Source organism: Lepidothrix coronata, unplaced genomic scaffold, assembly GCF_001604755.1.
Source record: "Lepidothrix coronata isolate B3197 unplaced genomic scaffold, Lepidothrix_coronata-1.0 Scaffold8, whole genome shotgun sequence".
Classification (NCBI taxonomy): Eukaryota; Metazoa; Chordata; class Aves; order Passeriformes; family Pipridae; genus Lepidothrix; species Lepidothrix coronata.
The window spans coordinates 4472646-4487162 of record NW_016690188.1 but is presented as its reverse complement, the minus strand read 5'-3'; the positions used below and the strand labels follow the sequence as shown (position 1 = coordinate 4487162).

Sequence of the window (14517 nt, the reverse complement as noted above, 5' to 3'; positions counted from 1 at the left end):
CTCGAGTGCTGTCTCCAGTTCTGGGCCCCTCACTACGAGAAGGACATTGATGTGCTGGGGTGAGTCCAGACAAGGGTAACAGAGCCGGTGAAGGGGTTGGAGCACACATTCTGTGAGGAGCAGCTGAGGCAGCTGGGGGTGGAGAAAATGAGTCTCTGTGGAGACCTTATCACTCTCTACAACCCCCTGAAGGGATGTTGTAGTGAAGTGGAGGTCAGTCTCTTCTCCCAAGTAACAAGCAATAGGACAAGAGGAAATGGCCTCAAGCTGCACCAGGGGAGGTTTAGATTGGATATTACAAAAAAATTCTTCACCAAAAGGCTTATGGAGCATTGGAACAGGCTACCCAGGGAAGTGGTTGAGTCACGTAGATGTGGCAGTTAGGGAGATGATGTACTGGTGGACTTGGCCATGTTAGTTTTACAGTTGGACTCCATGATCTTAGAGGTCTTTTCCAACCTAAACAATTCTATGATTCCTTTTGTTTAAGCATAAACCATCTTCATCTTTCTCACTGCCACTTGCCCCTTGTGGCAACATCCCCCCCAAACCTGTGCATTGCCAGAGCCAAGGAATCGGACAAGGGAAGAGAAGGACTATATGGCTGTACCTTTCTCACCACGTTCTCCTTTCTCCCCTCGGAAGTAGCCTGTAACAGGAAGTGAAGGGGCTATTAGAGTGCATTACACAAGAGAGCAGCTACTCATTTCACGTACAAGGATCCACCTATTTGGATTTTGAGGCTACAGGCAGCACAGTATGGCTTTGTGAGTTTCCTCAGTAAATTTGTTTTTACGAATCCATGAAACCCATGAAAGATGGGAGAATGTAGGCTTGTCTTTTGTCAACTTCTTTCCATCCTCTGCTAAATGGAAGTAAATAATCTTTCCAGGTAGCATGAGAAAAAAGGTGTGGGTTCATTTTTCTCTATAGGTTTTCCAAAATGGAAAACACACTTGCTACAGCAAACACGATATATCCTGGCCCAGGATGGCATGTCTACAACTTTCTTTCTTCTCCCTTTTCTCCTGGATTTAAGGGATGCACCACCAATGTTAGAGGCAGCACCCTGAGATCCAGCATAGTCTGTCTCTGAGGATAGGAGAGGACACTACTTTTGACAGACTTCATTGAACTCAAAAAGTTCTAGTCTTCAGGCCCATGGGCAAGCAAATGCCCCCTTTCCCCTTGAAATCATTTGGTCTCATGCAGCATCACAGGTATTGAATTTGCTCACCTCGTTCCATTTCCTTGTTCAGTCTGCTCTTCACCATCAACCAGACTGACTCTTCATTTTCATAAGGGAAGGTCGAGGAGGGTGAGATACCATGAAGAAAGTCTATTCTAGCATCCTTTTCTAATTTTGAATTCCCTTGGTTAATTGCCAGGAGGCCACCATTGATTTTTTCCAGGTCTTCCACACGAGATTTCAGCTTTCTCACTTCTTCCGCTGGAAGGTCAAAGGAAAATGCTAGGGAATATTCTGCCACATAAGCAGGTCTGAAATACCTTCTGCTAGCAGCAGGGACATGGCAACACTGTGTCAGATTGCTATGGCCAACAAGTTTTGCAGAGTTCTTTGTATCCTTTTTTTTTCCTAGAAGGGATATCTGAAGTTTAAATGGCAATTTAGTCCCAGAGCTGTAAGACCTCAGATCTCAGGAGCCTTCCTATCCTGCTCACCCCAAGACTAGATAACTCCTCATCAAAGGTTTATATTCCTCATCCATTCTTTCTATCCATTTTTAATATCTTAGTGGCAGTCACCATCAAGCTGAATGTGCTCCTCAGTTCTCTGCCTCGGTATCTCTGGTGCTTGGCCTCTTTGCCAGCTTACATCCTCTGTCTTTCTATCCCATTCACCATTTTGTTCCTCAGTTATTTCTTACCCAGAGCAATGAGTCCAAAGAGCAATCCAAGGAGAAACAACCAGGCTAGAAGCAAACCCAGGAGCCATTTCCACCAGGTACAGCAGGAACCACAGGGACACCAGGATGGTGTTGATCCAATTGCACCCCCCACATCACCACTTCGTATTTCTGGAAGAGAGAAGGAACAGTCTCCTGGTTAATGAAGAGTTCCTTGACTTCAGAGTTAAGAATCTCTTAGAATAAGGATACCAAGTTCTAATCCATTATACAAAAGGCTAGGAAAAAAAATCTTTACACCACACTCCAAATATGGTGAGTGTAATTCTAATCCCTGTGGAAGCCAGGAACAGTATTTCCAAAGGGAATTCCAACAGGACACAACACCTAGTGCATTTTAAAATAACAGCTGAAAAAAATTCTCTGCTTGGGGGTCAATCTTTTGGACAGATTTGAGCCAAAAATGGCTCAATAGTCAACATGGTCTGTCTGAGCCCTCTCTTCCCCAGAAATCTGTCCTAGTAGCAGGATGCAGTTGAACTGTCTGCTATCTGATTTTCTCTAGCAATAAAAGATTACCTCAACTGCCCACTCATCTAGAATCAAACCACTGGTACCAATCTCTCTGGTAGCCTCCTGAATATTTCCTCTCTCTGACATCATTGCACAGAGATCACCCATGTCCCTCAGGAACAGTTGCTTTTTGTATATTGTGCTTTGGTGCTTCTTTCAATGAAAGTCTGAGTTGTGTCACTTACCTGCATAAGTTTCTTTGTCTCTTTTTGGCATGGATTTCAGTCCTCCTGTTTTAACAACAGTAAAAGAGATTTTACTAATCTTACTTTACATGACAAAACTTAGAGTAGGGGCTTGAAAGGGAATGGTAGTAATGGAGACAAAAGGGAAAAATTCTATTGCATTTCCACAGGGCCAAACTCTTACCATTTGCATCTGATTTTAGGCCAGTATCTGCAGCATAAGAGGAAGAAAATCCCTGCTTCTCCTTCTTCAAGGTATCATCTGCAAAGGATCCCGAATAGGAATCAAATATAATTAAAAACATTACATCGGAAGTTGAACCAGGCCTATGTTCTTTCATAGGTAAAATGCATATTTTTATTGGGAAGACACAATAGCTCTGCCTGTTAAAACCAGATCTAGTTTTTTTGCTCTCAAAGCTTCTGAGCTTTGTGAAATATCCACAGCATGCTCTGGTGCTTCAAATGCAAAAGCTAGACCCAGATTGCAGCTGACATGGTTAAAGGTGAACTGCCTGCCAGAACTTCACTTCTCTGCCCTCAGAATATACACGTCCCAAAAGAAGGAAGTTACCTCCATTAAGCCCAGTGGCAGAGGCATTAAAGACTTTGCCACTGTCCTTTGTCATGACCAAGAGCTCCATCTCCTTTGCTGGGGCATTCTCCTTCTCCAGCAGCAAGAACTTGCAGTCTTTACGTAAAATGTCATCTCCTTGGGAGCTCAAGACAGTTCCTCCTGGAATATTGGTAAAAGGTGATAAAGAAGAGGAGATGAGTGTGAGTTCATAACTACATGCCACACCACTTTGGTTCATTAAAATAGGTAGTCACATTGTGATTGGGGTTGCCACCACTATGAGCACCCTGTGAGAGACACAGTGGTCCCTGAAGCTGAGAGCTGTGCACGTCACTAGGTTTCTTTAGAGATGTGTATTTCACTAGCAGGGAAGCAACTGCTACCAGGAACGGAGAACATCTGGAATTCAATCACATATGGGAGCGATTTGTTGAATGACCTCTCCACTTCTCAAACACACTTACTATGGAATCACAGAAATCCAGCCAGGGGTCAGCAGAGCCAGCACAGCCCAAGCTGAGGAGCTACTCTGTAAAGCACAAAGCCCTCCACATACTTGGGAGCCAGGCAGGGTTAGGAGACATTAAACTACGGTTTACTGAGGTTTGGCACAGGCCAAACAAGGTTCAAAGCCATCACTGTGGTCACTCTTGTGCCACTAGGCATTATAAAGTATGCCTGGCGTGGTGTACAAATGTGAATTTGCACACAAATTGACACAACATAGAAAATCAAGATAACCAGAACAGTATTATTCCATTACTCTAGCAGAAACCTGGAGCAAACCTTTGTTAGAAATGTTATCATAACTTCTGTGGTCTTTACACCTATTTTTAAGCCTCATCTTTGGGAGTCCTTGGGTTACAAAACAAACTTGGCTTTCCTTACAAAAAAAAAAAAGAAAAGTAATTTATAACTCAGAGTTGCAGAAAAGAGACGGAAAAGATGAATTTCAACTGTTCAAGGATAAAGGGCACTAGAAAGACTTCAACTTCTCTCATTAAATAAACCCTAATCTGATAACATGTAAGTCAATTCTTTTGGTTTTGAGTAGTTGAAGCTGGTACTATTGCAAAATTATGTTCAAGAGCAACCCTGCAAATGTTTTGGCTTCAAATGAAGTACATGCTCCTCTATCCAGTTTCCTGCCTGCTGAACAGAAATAGCTGCAATTAAATAATCCAAATTATCACAGGATGGGGGAGATCTGAATCAAATCAGCTCATTTGTTCGTTCTTAACTTTTGACTCACTTTCTTTTCAGAAAGATACTGGTAGAGACTTGGCTACTGACAAGTTTTGCACCTGAGTGTCACTCAGTCGGTTGAATCTCTAATTGTTTTTATTACGATATGCATGTACAAGGCCATACCCAAGCAGCTATAAATGACACACTCACCCACTGAGGCAGACACAGCAGTGCTTGCCATGGTGTTGCTCTGAGAAGTGTTTTTCATCCCATATGCTGCAATGAAGAAATTCAAGAATGACAAAGATGAAGGATGTCAAGGGATCTACACACACCAACCTTGGGCTGCAAACCATTTCAACAATCTTTTCTCATTCAGCATACCTAGGACAACTCAAACAATCAAAGGCTTCCCTAGACAGCAAATCTCTAGTGCATAGGCACTGGGAGCTGTTCCTGCACATGCAAAGCAGAGGAAACATTGCTCAGTATCCCTTCATATCGCACCAAGAAGATGGTAATGAGGGATCTTCTGTCAATAAGAACTTTCTAGTCACTACAGAAAAGGTGGGAGAAGGCATCACACATTGGTGGCCCTTTCTCCAGGCTTACTTTGTTTCTGACCTGCGGAGGCTGCAGTAGTATTCTGGGTCACGGCTGAAGAGCTTGGAGACAGGTTGTTTTGTACTCCAAACACTACAAAGAAAAACATTGCAATGGCAGTTATAGGAATCCCACAGTACAGGTGGTATTCTGGCTAAAACCAAACCAAACCCAGTGATAATAATGACCTCTCCCGACAAATTTCACCAGCTGTTTGGAGGCATCACAGGCCTGACCATTTCTTCCTTAGATCACGTTGCTGTACTGATATTGTTGGCCCAGGACAGTAATGGTGACCATTTTAAAACATTATCTTGAGTTATATTACAAGGCTATTCTCATGGCTGCATGGACATTTTTGCAGGTGGGGCAGTTGGGAAAAAGGAAAATTCAGCAAACTGGCTTGGACTGACTAAGGGAAATTTAAGGAGATACCTGTACACTGTATGTGTCAAACTACTGCCCAGAGACAAGCAAACAGCTTGGAAGGTAGTCCCTTTGGTGTCAGAATCACTGTATAGACTGCTCTTGTACACCCCGCTCATCATGCAGTCAGAGACCCTGCATGATGGCACTGTGCAGTGCAGACATAGAATGTGTGACTGTGAAAGGCAGAAACGTGGTTTAGTGACATTGAAGAGAGTCTGCCAGAAGCCGTGAGCCAGGTGAAGCAAAGGGAAATTACAGGGAAAACTGACAGCAAAGCAGTGGGCCTTTATGGACTAGGACATGGGAGTTTGTTTTTTAAAGTGTTGCCCTGAGTTATTCTAGGGAAGAAACAGGCTGCCCTAACAGGTGTCTTTCAATAGACAAACAATTCCCCTTGGAAAATCTCTACTTTTCCCTGCCTCCCAGACAAAAATATACAGGAGCTAACAGCAGCTAGACTGGGTCAACTCAGAATAAACCCACCGTAACTGAATAACTGAGTGTGCAGACAAGCTGCTGACACTGAGATGAGGAACAGGAGAGAAACTGGGATATAGGCATTATTTCACTGCACATGTCTGCCAGAAATGTGTTGCTGTCAAAGTCTGAAGAGAAGAAAAGAAAAATCTGACCTGTAGAGGAAGAGCTCAGGCCTGCATTCAGAGTATGATTGCTGGGAGCCAGATTATTTGGAACACCAAAAACTGCAAAAAGAGGAAGTGAAATGTTATTATTTCTCTGAAATAAGAAATCCAGTACCCAAAGGTCAGTGGTACAGTCACAGAAATTAAGATTCAACTTGGAAATGCAATTACTGAAAATGCATAATAATTACACAGAGGAAAAATCTTGAAAACTATGACAACAAACCACCATTTTACTGAACTGACAAACAGGAAAAACTCTTACCTCAAACAAGTTGCAATCATGTTACAGTGAGAGAAAGCAAAACTTTCAACAGTATGCCATGATAAAGGTTTGTGTGGTTTTTCTCCAGAGATGGGAAATGCAGCATTTAAAAGTGGGCCTTACCAGGTATAAGCACACTCAACTCTTCCTTATAACATTTTCAGTGTATGAATCACTCTTACAATGGGCCAGGTAATCCAATTTAATTAGAGTCTGAAACTAATTTTTAAGGGGAATGTGAGCTTGACCTCATTGATAAAACTATCATCAAAGTTTAGCAACAGTCAGACAGTCAGGACAATAGATCCTCACAAAGAAGGATTTTCAGATACAGTCAGTGTAAAAGCAGAGAGCACCAAATTACAAAAAGAAAATCAGAAAAAAATCAAGCATATCCCTTGCAATCTCAATTCTTCCATCATTTCAGTTCTTGCAGTGCAAAAAAAAACCAAACACTGCTTTTGACCCAGTTTCAGGGTAGAGTTACATCCTTCAAACCTAGGCAGTCCAGGCTGGGATCATCCATACCTGATCCTGTGGAGTGAGACATGGCATTGATCAAGGAAGAGCTGTTATGGTATCCACCAAGGGAAGACCCAGCAGGCAGAGTGGAGGACCACATGTATGAAGGGAGGGCAGTATTCAGTATGGTTGTGTCATATGTCCCTGACACTGTAAACAAACAAACAAACACACAGAAGTGTTTTCAATGAGACCAGGCTTGTGGCTTAGCATGCACTGCAGATTTATATGGCAAACAATTTCATCTGCCTTAAATTTGAATCACCCTCGTGGAATCAACACAAAGACTCCAAGTTAATGTGGTGTAACTGACCTCAAATGTCAGCTGATTACAGCCCACCCAAATTTTAACCAATGGAATAAAGACTGACCTGGTAGCATGATCATTCACCTTCCACTAGACCAGGTTGCTTAAAGCTTCATCCAACCTGGCCTTGAACACTGGGGGCATCCACAACTTCTCTAGGCAACCTCTGCTGCTGCCTCACCAATCTCACAGTAAAGAATTTATTCCTAATATCTAAGATGAACCTACTCTCTTTCAGTTTGAAGCCATTCCACCTTGTTCTGACAGTACAGTTCCTAATGAGTTATTATAAAGTGGTGTTGCCAATAAATCCAACACTCACTGAAATTTTGTCTTCATTGCTATCTCCATCTTGCTTGGAGATAAGAGATCAAATCACTCTCGGATATATTCACTTAGAGCTCTTATCTCTGCCAGAAATACCTCTGAATTAAACCTGGTCACGGCAGGAATGGGTTTATATTTATGGAACTTAGACTAGTCACTAGAAAGCTACCCTATCTTGTTATGGCAACATCTGGACAGTGTTTCAGCATTCTGACCCTTTTCCTGTATTCTTGCCTCTGTCTGGAACAGAGATCATGTATTCTTACCTGAATGCTCTTAGCAACTGAGTATTTTTTAGGGCAAATACTCCTTGGAATTACTGCAACATCAGTAATAGCCAAGTACCTGACTGAGAGCTCTCAGTGACCATCTTTGTCTCCACCACAGCCTTTTTTGGGATCGGGAGTGTACTTGATGGTGACCGTGTGGGGCTGCAGCTGGCTGATCGACTTCCTTTCAGCAAACGCTTCACGTCATCCAACTCTGTCCCTGGCAGGAAAAGACAAGGGTCCAGAGTCACCCAAAAGCCATTGTTTCACTGATCTGTAATCTTGCTCTGGATAAATCATTCAGTGGAATTTACCTGAGTATCTATGAAGTTGTTACTTTCTGGGGGTGCCACTTAATAACAAAGCTTCAGAGGCTTGTTTCTGGGACTAAGTACTTTTACAGCCTTGCTTCTGGGACTAAGTAAAATTACATCTTTGCAAGACCACCACCCAGCCCACAGCATGCTTCCTTGTTCAGAGAGGGGAGAAAAATTAATGTTCTTGACAGGAAAAAGAGAATGACATGCTGCTATCTGTCATCATGAAGACTGGGTTCCAGAGACACTGCAGACATACCCCTAGCAGCAACATCCTCTATCTTATCCCTGATACCCCTGGAATAAAAGCCATGGCACTTACATCTGCCAGAGGGAGATGCACTCTGCAGCCGGACTCGTATTTCACTCTCTGGGAAGATAAAGAGCAGATCATGAATATGGAGTGAGATACATTTGTGCCCTGGGCTGGAATGAATCTTCAGGCTGAAATGAATGCCTTCCTTCTTGCTGTTTATGATCCATCTTGCTGTCTTGCTGTTTGATCTGAGCAGCGCTCATGGCCCATGTGAATTGGTTGTAAATTGGTTTGGGTGACTTTTTGTTTTGGGGTCACAGTTTGTTACTTAAAATTCCACTCATTTCACTCATTGAGGGCCTCTGTTGAAGTCAATATTGTTGTTATCGCCAGACATACCGAAGGCCTAATTATGCAGTCCTCAATCACACTGATATCCCCACTCAGCATAAATACTGTTTTTATTGTCCTTCTGAAGAAAAAACTATAGAGCCAAAAGAAGCTTATCAAATACACAAATTCCCTATTACTTCTTGGGTAAAATTCACACTGCCATCTCTGCAATGGGCTGTATGGTTTAGTCTCTTATCATGTGCTGATTTCTCTTTTGGCTCACTGAATGTAACCAGGCCAGTTTTAAGCCAACATTATCACCAGGTACTCAACATTATTACTGACCTTTTCTGTCCAGCACAAAAGACTACAAAGTTAATATGATTTGGTTGGGGCAACTCTTTAAGCTTGCTTCCCACAAGCAAAGTAGCCAGCCAGGACATGTGATACATGGTTCTCAAGATGAAATCTGACAGTGCATGCACTATAAAAGAAACACTATCTTGGCATTCATGTGGAGAAGCTGATGGATTAGAATTATTTTCTGAAGTAATATGAGAAGCTGGACCTGATTCTCTGGTGTCTGCTCTATTATGTATGGCCTAGTTCTGATGGGAGTTCAGGTATGTAGTGTGCTAGAGGAGACTGTGACAATCTGAGGCAGAATAATTGGGAAATGTGACACTCTGCAGGAGCAGTGTGCAAGAGTATACTTTGATTTATATCTACTGCTAAAATTAACTTGGATAAAGTAACATCATAATTTCCTCTTCAACCAACTGGGAACAGATATTATACTCTTACAAACTAATATAATCCTTCTTTCCCCAACACTGTTAATAAATTATGAGAAGAACTGAATGATTTAAACAATGTAGAGATTTACAGTGAGCTGCCTACACAGACCACAGCAACTCCCCAATTTCCTCCCCATCTCCTTACCAGCAGCATGATATCATTTCAGGGTATGGCTTTATGGTTTGCAAGACAGATCACAGTGGGAGAAACATGAATGTAATTACTGTAAATATGTCAGAGGTAGGTCCCAGAGTATGGATGGACTAAGTTTATTGTAGTGAACAGAAAGACAGAAGACTATGTCCTATGGCCTCAGATGTCCAGGTTCCCAAGTAGATCCTCCTTTCTGACACACTCCAAACCACCACGACCTTCAACAGGGTCAATTTTCACACCAGGCTTGTTTAAACAACTGCTTACAGATAAATGGCTCACATCTGCAGTGGTGTAAATTCACGTACCTCATCTGACTGCTCTACGTGGACTGATAGATTCCGGCTAAAGAATGGGTCCATTTAACACACCTGAATTACACTGAAGAAAAAAAGAAGCTTTCTCAAAGAAAAGTGTCACTCACCTCGACTTTGGCTTCTCCCTCTGGTGGAGGTAGATGCTGTGAACAGCAATGAGAAAAAAGCAGTGTTAGTCTTTACTGCTTGTGACATCTCTGGAAGGCAACACACCAATCTTGCTCAGAGTGCTCAGATTCAGACAGTAACTTTTCTTGGGGCACAGCTGGGGCAATTGAACTCTTAGAGTTTTTACCAGGCTCCCTTTAGACCATAAGATACCTTGAAGAATCAGTAGCACCTTTAGCATTTCTGGACCAGCTGCTGTTTCCTTTTCTACACAGAAATGTTGTTCATAGATGGTGATCTCTCATTTCAAATAGAAAAAAGGAATCTAATAGGTCTGTTTACCCCACTGACCAACACTGAGTGCTGTGAGACTCTGCTTCCTCTCTGAGCCAGAAAGATGGCCTGATCATAATGTTTCATTATCTTCACTGAGTAAAATCAGCAGCTCAGAGTTTGGACAGGGCAAGCTCATACCTGCCGCCAGTGTTCAGTGTAACTGTATGATTTGATAGCCTGTTCATATTTCCATATATTATACTCACTGAACTCTAGAAAAGAGCAACTGGAAGAGCATATCCAGCAATGGCTCAAAATCCTAGAGTCTGTTCTTGCAGCTATTCTCCCAGTTTGGTAGAGGGTAAGGATGGAGGGAATGCTATAAAGTATCCCATGACTGTGTTCTCCTGTCCATGTCCTATGTCATATGGGGAGCATCACAAAAGCAGTTGAGAGTAGCAGACACACAGTATGCACCCTCCGTTCAAATATGTCAGCTACAGACCTGGCTGTCAGCTGTTAATGTAAGTCCCAAATAATTCCTTCAAAGTCACAGAGCTGCGCTGACTGCCCAGTACAGAGACAGCACAGGTACAGCAAGTCACAGCAATGTGCAAAAAGCCTTTGTAGTCACCAATTCACATGATCTTGCCACAACATTCAGAGGAACAGCTCTAAAAAGAACATACCAAAATCTTTTCTGGGAAACTCAGGAGAAGAGTTGGCACTGGAGCTCCCTGCAAAGAACAGAAATGTGTTAATTAATACTTTGCACAAGATCATTAAAAGCTTTCAGAACATGTCTTCCTGGCAACTGTCTAACCCCAGTGGGCAGCAAACATTTCCATTTTAAAAAAAGAGCTATTCAGGATCATATGAAAGAGCTGCTAATGTCTTTCAACAATATATACCACAACTCCTTTTAGGAATGAGCATTACCATAAACAGGACTTAATAATTACAATGTGTCCCTGCTGGCTTATTTCCCAGCAAAACCACAATGAGATTCCTGTGCTGTTGGGGACATTAATGTGCATTAATGTGCCCTCAGAGTGCAATACACATGGCCTCCTTTTTGTGGCGTGTTCTGTGGTACCTTCATAAGTTGCATGGCGGTTGACATAGGTTTTCCTTTCAAATGTCGAGCCAGGTGATTTGGTGAGAGTAGAGCTGGGAGACTGGGCTTGTCTGTAGCCAGAGGATGATGATGTTGAATTCAATCTACCACTTCCACCTACAGTTAAAACAACATGCCCTCAGCAAGATAAGTCACAGCTGTGACTGTGACTGATAAGCCCTTGGCTCTACACACTGGATGCCCTGAGTCTCTGAGCTGGACAGATTTGCATTGAGACCTCACAACTAGAGATGGACAAGAACAACATTTGGGTCTAACTGTGGCTGTCCCCAGCATTCAGTGCAGAGAGGAGTGTTCGTTATCTTTGTGGTTTCAAAACAAATCTTGTCAATGCTATATACAACAGCAGGTTTTTGCCTAGGGGGATGAGTGAGCCATCTCCCTCGAGCACAAATAAATCTAGCTCTGAATGGTGCTGGGTTTTGGTTTGGATATAGATCCACCCGTAAACTCAAGTGGTACATGACACAGGCTACAAAAACTGGGACACTGTTAAGCCAAACACAAAGCGCTGAAGGATGCAGTTCACAAGATAAAGGAAAGCAGAGATGAGTCCACTTCCCTTCCAAAACAACTATCCACACTCACATTTAGACATGCCTTAGTTGGCCCATTTTCTGGAAGAGTGACTGAGGTATGCATCAGGCCCAAGGCAGCCTGGAGGTGATTACTAGCTGTTACGTTTAGACGGAGGAAAGAGTTTCCCTCCTAATTCACATCAGTGCTATGGAGAAAGAACTGAGCAGCCATAGCTGTGTTCACACTCCTGTATGAAATCTAACACCGGAGTATGATCAGAGTGCAGCAAAAAGGGAGTCCTGTAATAAGGGCCAACATGTCCATGCTGATCAGCAGGATCAGACTGGATATTGTTTACCCATCCCTACAATAAGAGTGTATCCAACAGTGTTTTCTTGCCAACTTTCTCCTCTACAAGGATTTGTTTTGTTCTGTAACAGGGGACAGGGAGGTGAGTCAGATACCTGGCTAGGAACCTTATTGTTTAGAAACTTTTGCTATGACAATCTAACAGCTGGGCAAAGAATGCTGTCAGAGAAGAATCCTGTTTTCATGGAGTAGGCAGCATATAATGATTTAGCACATCTAGAAAATCTAGCAGACTGTACAAAGTGCTAAAGCCATGGACACACAAACACAAGAAAACCTTTTCTAGGAAATTCTTTAATAATATTCTACCCTCAGCAAGACCAATAAAAAGATTAATCAAAACTGTCTTTAGAACAGAAATGGTCAGAAAGATTGTGATTTGCAAAAAAACGTAAGAAGGAAAATTCAATTTCTGAATGACTTCTTAGAAACAGTGGGAATGGCATTTTTTGTTGTTGTTCTCCTGAAATCAGGTTTTTCTCTGTGGAAAATGGGAATTTTCTCCTTTACTCACCCATCCTCAAACCCAACTTTAGGGAAGGAATACCTCTGCTTTGAGTATGTATTTGCCACTTCTATTTTCACAAACCTTGTTTTCCTTACCTCTGGCTCATCCCACTTCCCTGCTCTGCATATCTCCTCAGCCCATTTATGCTGTCTTTGCCCTCTGTTTCCTCACTGTGCAATGATTTCATTCCTTACTTGAGGTCACGTAGCTGCTGCCATGGGTGTAAGACCTCTTTTCCACTCCACTCCCTCCAGTGTGGGATGATGTTTTGAGCCCACTGCTGCTCCCTCCTTCTGAAAGAGATGAGCACAAAATGAGACATTCTCTCAAGGCAGAAGATAAGAATAGCAAAGACACTGCAAGACAAGTCAGAAGGGACCCAAAGCTGTCCACACACTCAATTACAAGTACAGCTTCATGTCTGGTGAGAGATCAGAGCTGCAGGGAAGTGTCTTGGCAGAGCAGACAAGCATTCCCACTCCATACCCAGTGAAGTGGGAAAAGCAAAAAAAAAAACTTTGTAAAGTTTTGCTCCCTACACAGACTGAAGGATACTTCTGTTAACCCTCACCATAAATGGAATGATAGTGCAATTCCTTTCCAAATCAGCTGCAGCAAGCTAATGAAGAACATGGTGGGATAAAGAGTACGGAGGATTCTTCCCTACTTGGTGCTTGTACTTCCCTACAGAGGTAGAAATGACCTGTGACCTCTGATATTACCCAAAAAGATTCACTCACTGTTGTCAACTGGGTAAGATGACAGGAGAATAATACACTGCAACCCCAGCAGAGGAGGCTGCAGACTCTATATCTGGACTTAAATCCATGGAGAGTCTGGTCTACCAGTCTTAGTGGAGTATATGGCTTTGCTTCTGATAATACCCAGACAGCTCGCCACATACTCTTCCTTCTCCACAGTAACCAGTATTTTGGGAAAGGCTTTCCTGAAAACTGCTTTTCTTTGAGTGCAAATCTTTATGCACTGAGACCTGGTGCATCCAGGGATTTATGGAAATAATGGATATAATGCAGACAAATAGCATGGAGAGGCACAGAACACTGAGCAGAAGTAATGCAATGACTGAAAATACTTACTGGGTGGCAAGGATGTCAGTCTTGTGGTTACAGTCTCTGTAATAACTGAGGGAAGAAAAGGGTGCAGATGTAATGGCATGTTAATATAGCCAAACTAGATCAATGTTCTACTTATTTGCCATGCAGGAGCATGACTCAGCCAAAGAAGACCAACTCATTTAAATAAAAGTCCCTTAAGACCACACTGCCTGGGGACTGTGGTTGCATTAGCACACGATGCCGTGTTTCTTTGCAGGTCTTTCTATCTCTGAGAACATCACTGTTATGAAAGATTTTTGTCTTTACAAGATCCCTGTAAAACATGAAACTATTATTATTTCTAGGCACTTCTGAACCACAGCCATGGCTGTAACCACAAAGCCCATGGTCAGACCCCTTATTAGCTTTCTACTAGTTAATTCCCATACAGCCAGCAGGAAATTATCCTCTGTTTTACACAAAGCCCCAAAGAGATATCTAAAGAACATGTTCTAGGCTACACAGGGCATTGATATCAGAGGTAGAAGCAGCTTCCAGTGTCCACGTTACTGGCTAGAAATGCTACCACAGGGCAATCATCTGGTTAAACAAT

At 42.6% G+C, this 14517-nt stretch overlaps 1 protein-coding gene across 2 annotated transcripts in view; it reads right to left on the bottom strand.

Moving 5' to 3' along the window:
- COL17A1 (collagen type XVII alpha 1 chain) overlaps nucleotides 1-14517 on the bottom strand; it is a 62851-nt gene that overhangs the window by 21464 nt on the left and 26870 nt on the right. For both annotated transcript variants that reach the window (XM_017840288.1, XM_017840296.1), the window contains exons 3-19: nucleotides 13947-13991; nucleotides 13044-13142; nucleotides 11412-11549; nucleotides 11005-11052; nucleotides 10039-10074; nucleotides 8397-8444; nucleotides 7834-7977; nucleotides 6861-7004; nucleotides 6056-6127; nucleotides 5016-5087; nucleotides 4602-4667; nucleotides 3201-3362; nucleotides 2811-2888; nucleotides 2627-2671; nucleotides 1890-2039; nucleotides 1238-1450; nucleotides 611-649 (exon numbers count right to left, since the gene is read on the bottom strand). In XM_017840288.1, coding sequence (XP_017695777.1) covers nucleotides 611-649; nucleotides 1238-1450; nucleotides 1890-2039; nucleotides 2627-2671; nucleotides 2811-2888; nucleotides 3201-3362; nucleotides 4602-4667; nucleotides 5016-5087; nucleotides 6056-6127; nucleotides 6861-7004; nucleotides 7834-7977; nucleotides 8397-8444; nucleotides 10039-10074; nucleotides 11005-11052; nucleotides 11412-11549; nucleotides 13044-13142; nucleotides 13947-13991 — 1599 coding nt within the window. The remainder of the gene's footprint in view (nucleotides 1-610; nucleotides 650-1237; nucleotides 1451-1889; nucleotides 2040-2626; nucleotides 2672-2810; nucleotides 2889-3200; nucleotides 3363-4601; nucleotides 4668-5015; nucleotides 5088-6055; nucleotides 6128-6860; nucleotides 7005-7833; nucleotides 7978-8396; nucleotides 8445-10038; nucleotides 10075-11004; nucleotides 11053-11411; nucleotides 11550-13043; nucleotides 13143-13946; nucleotides 13992-14517) is intronic.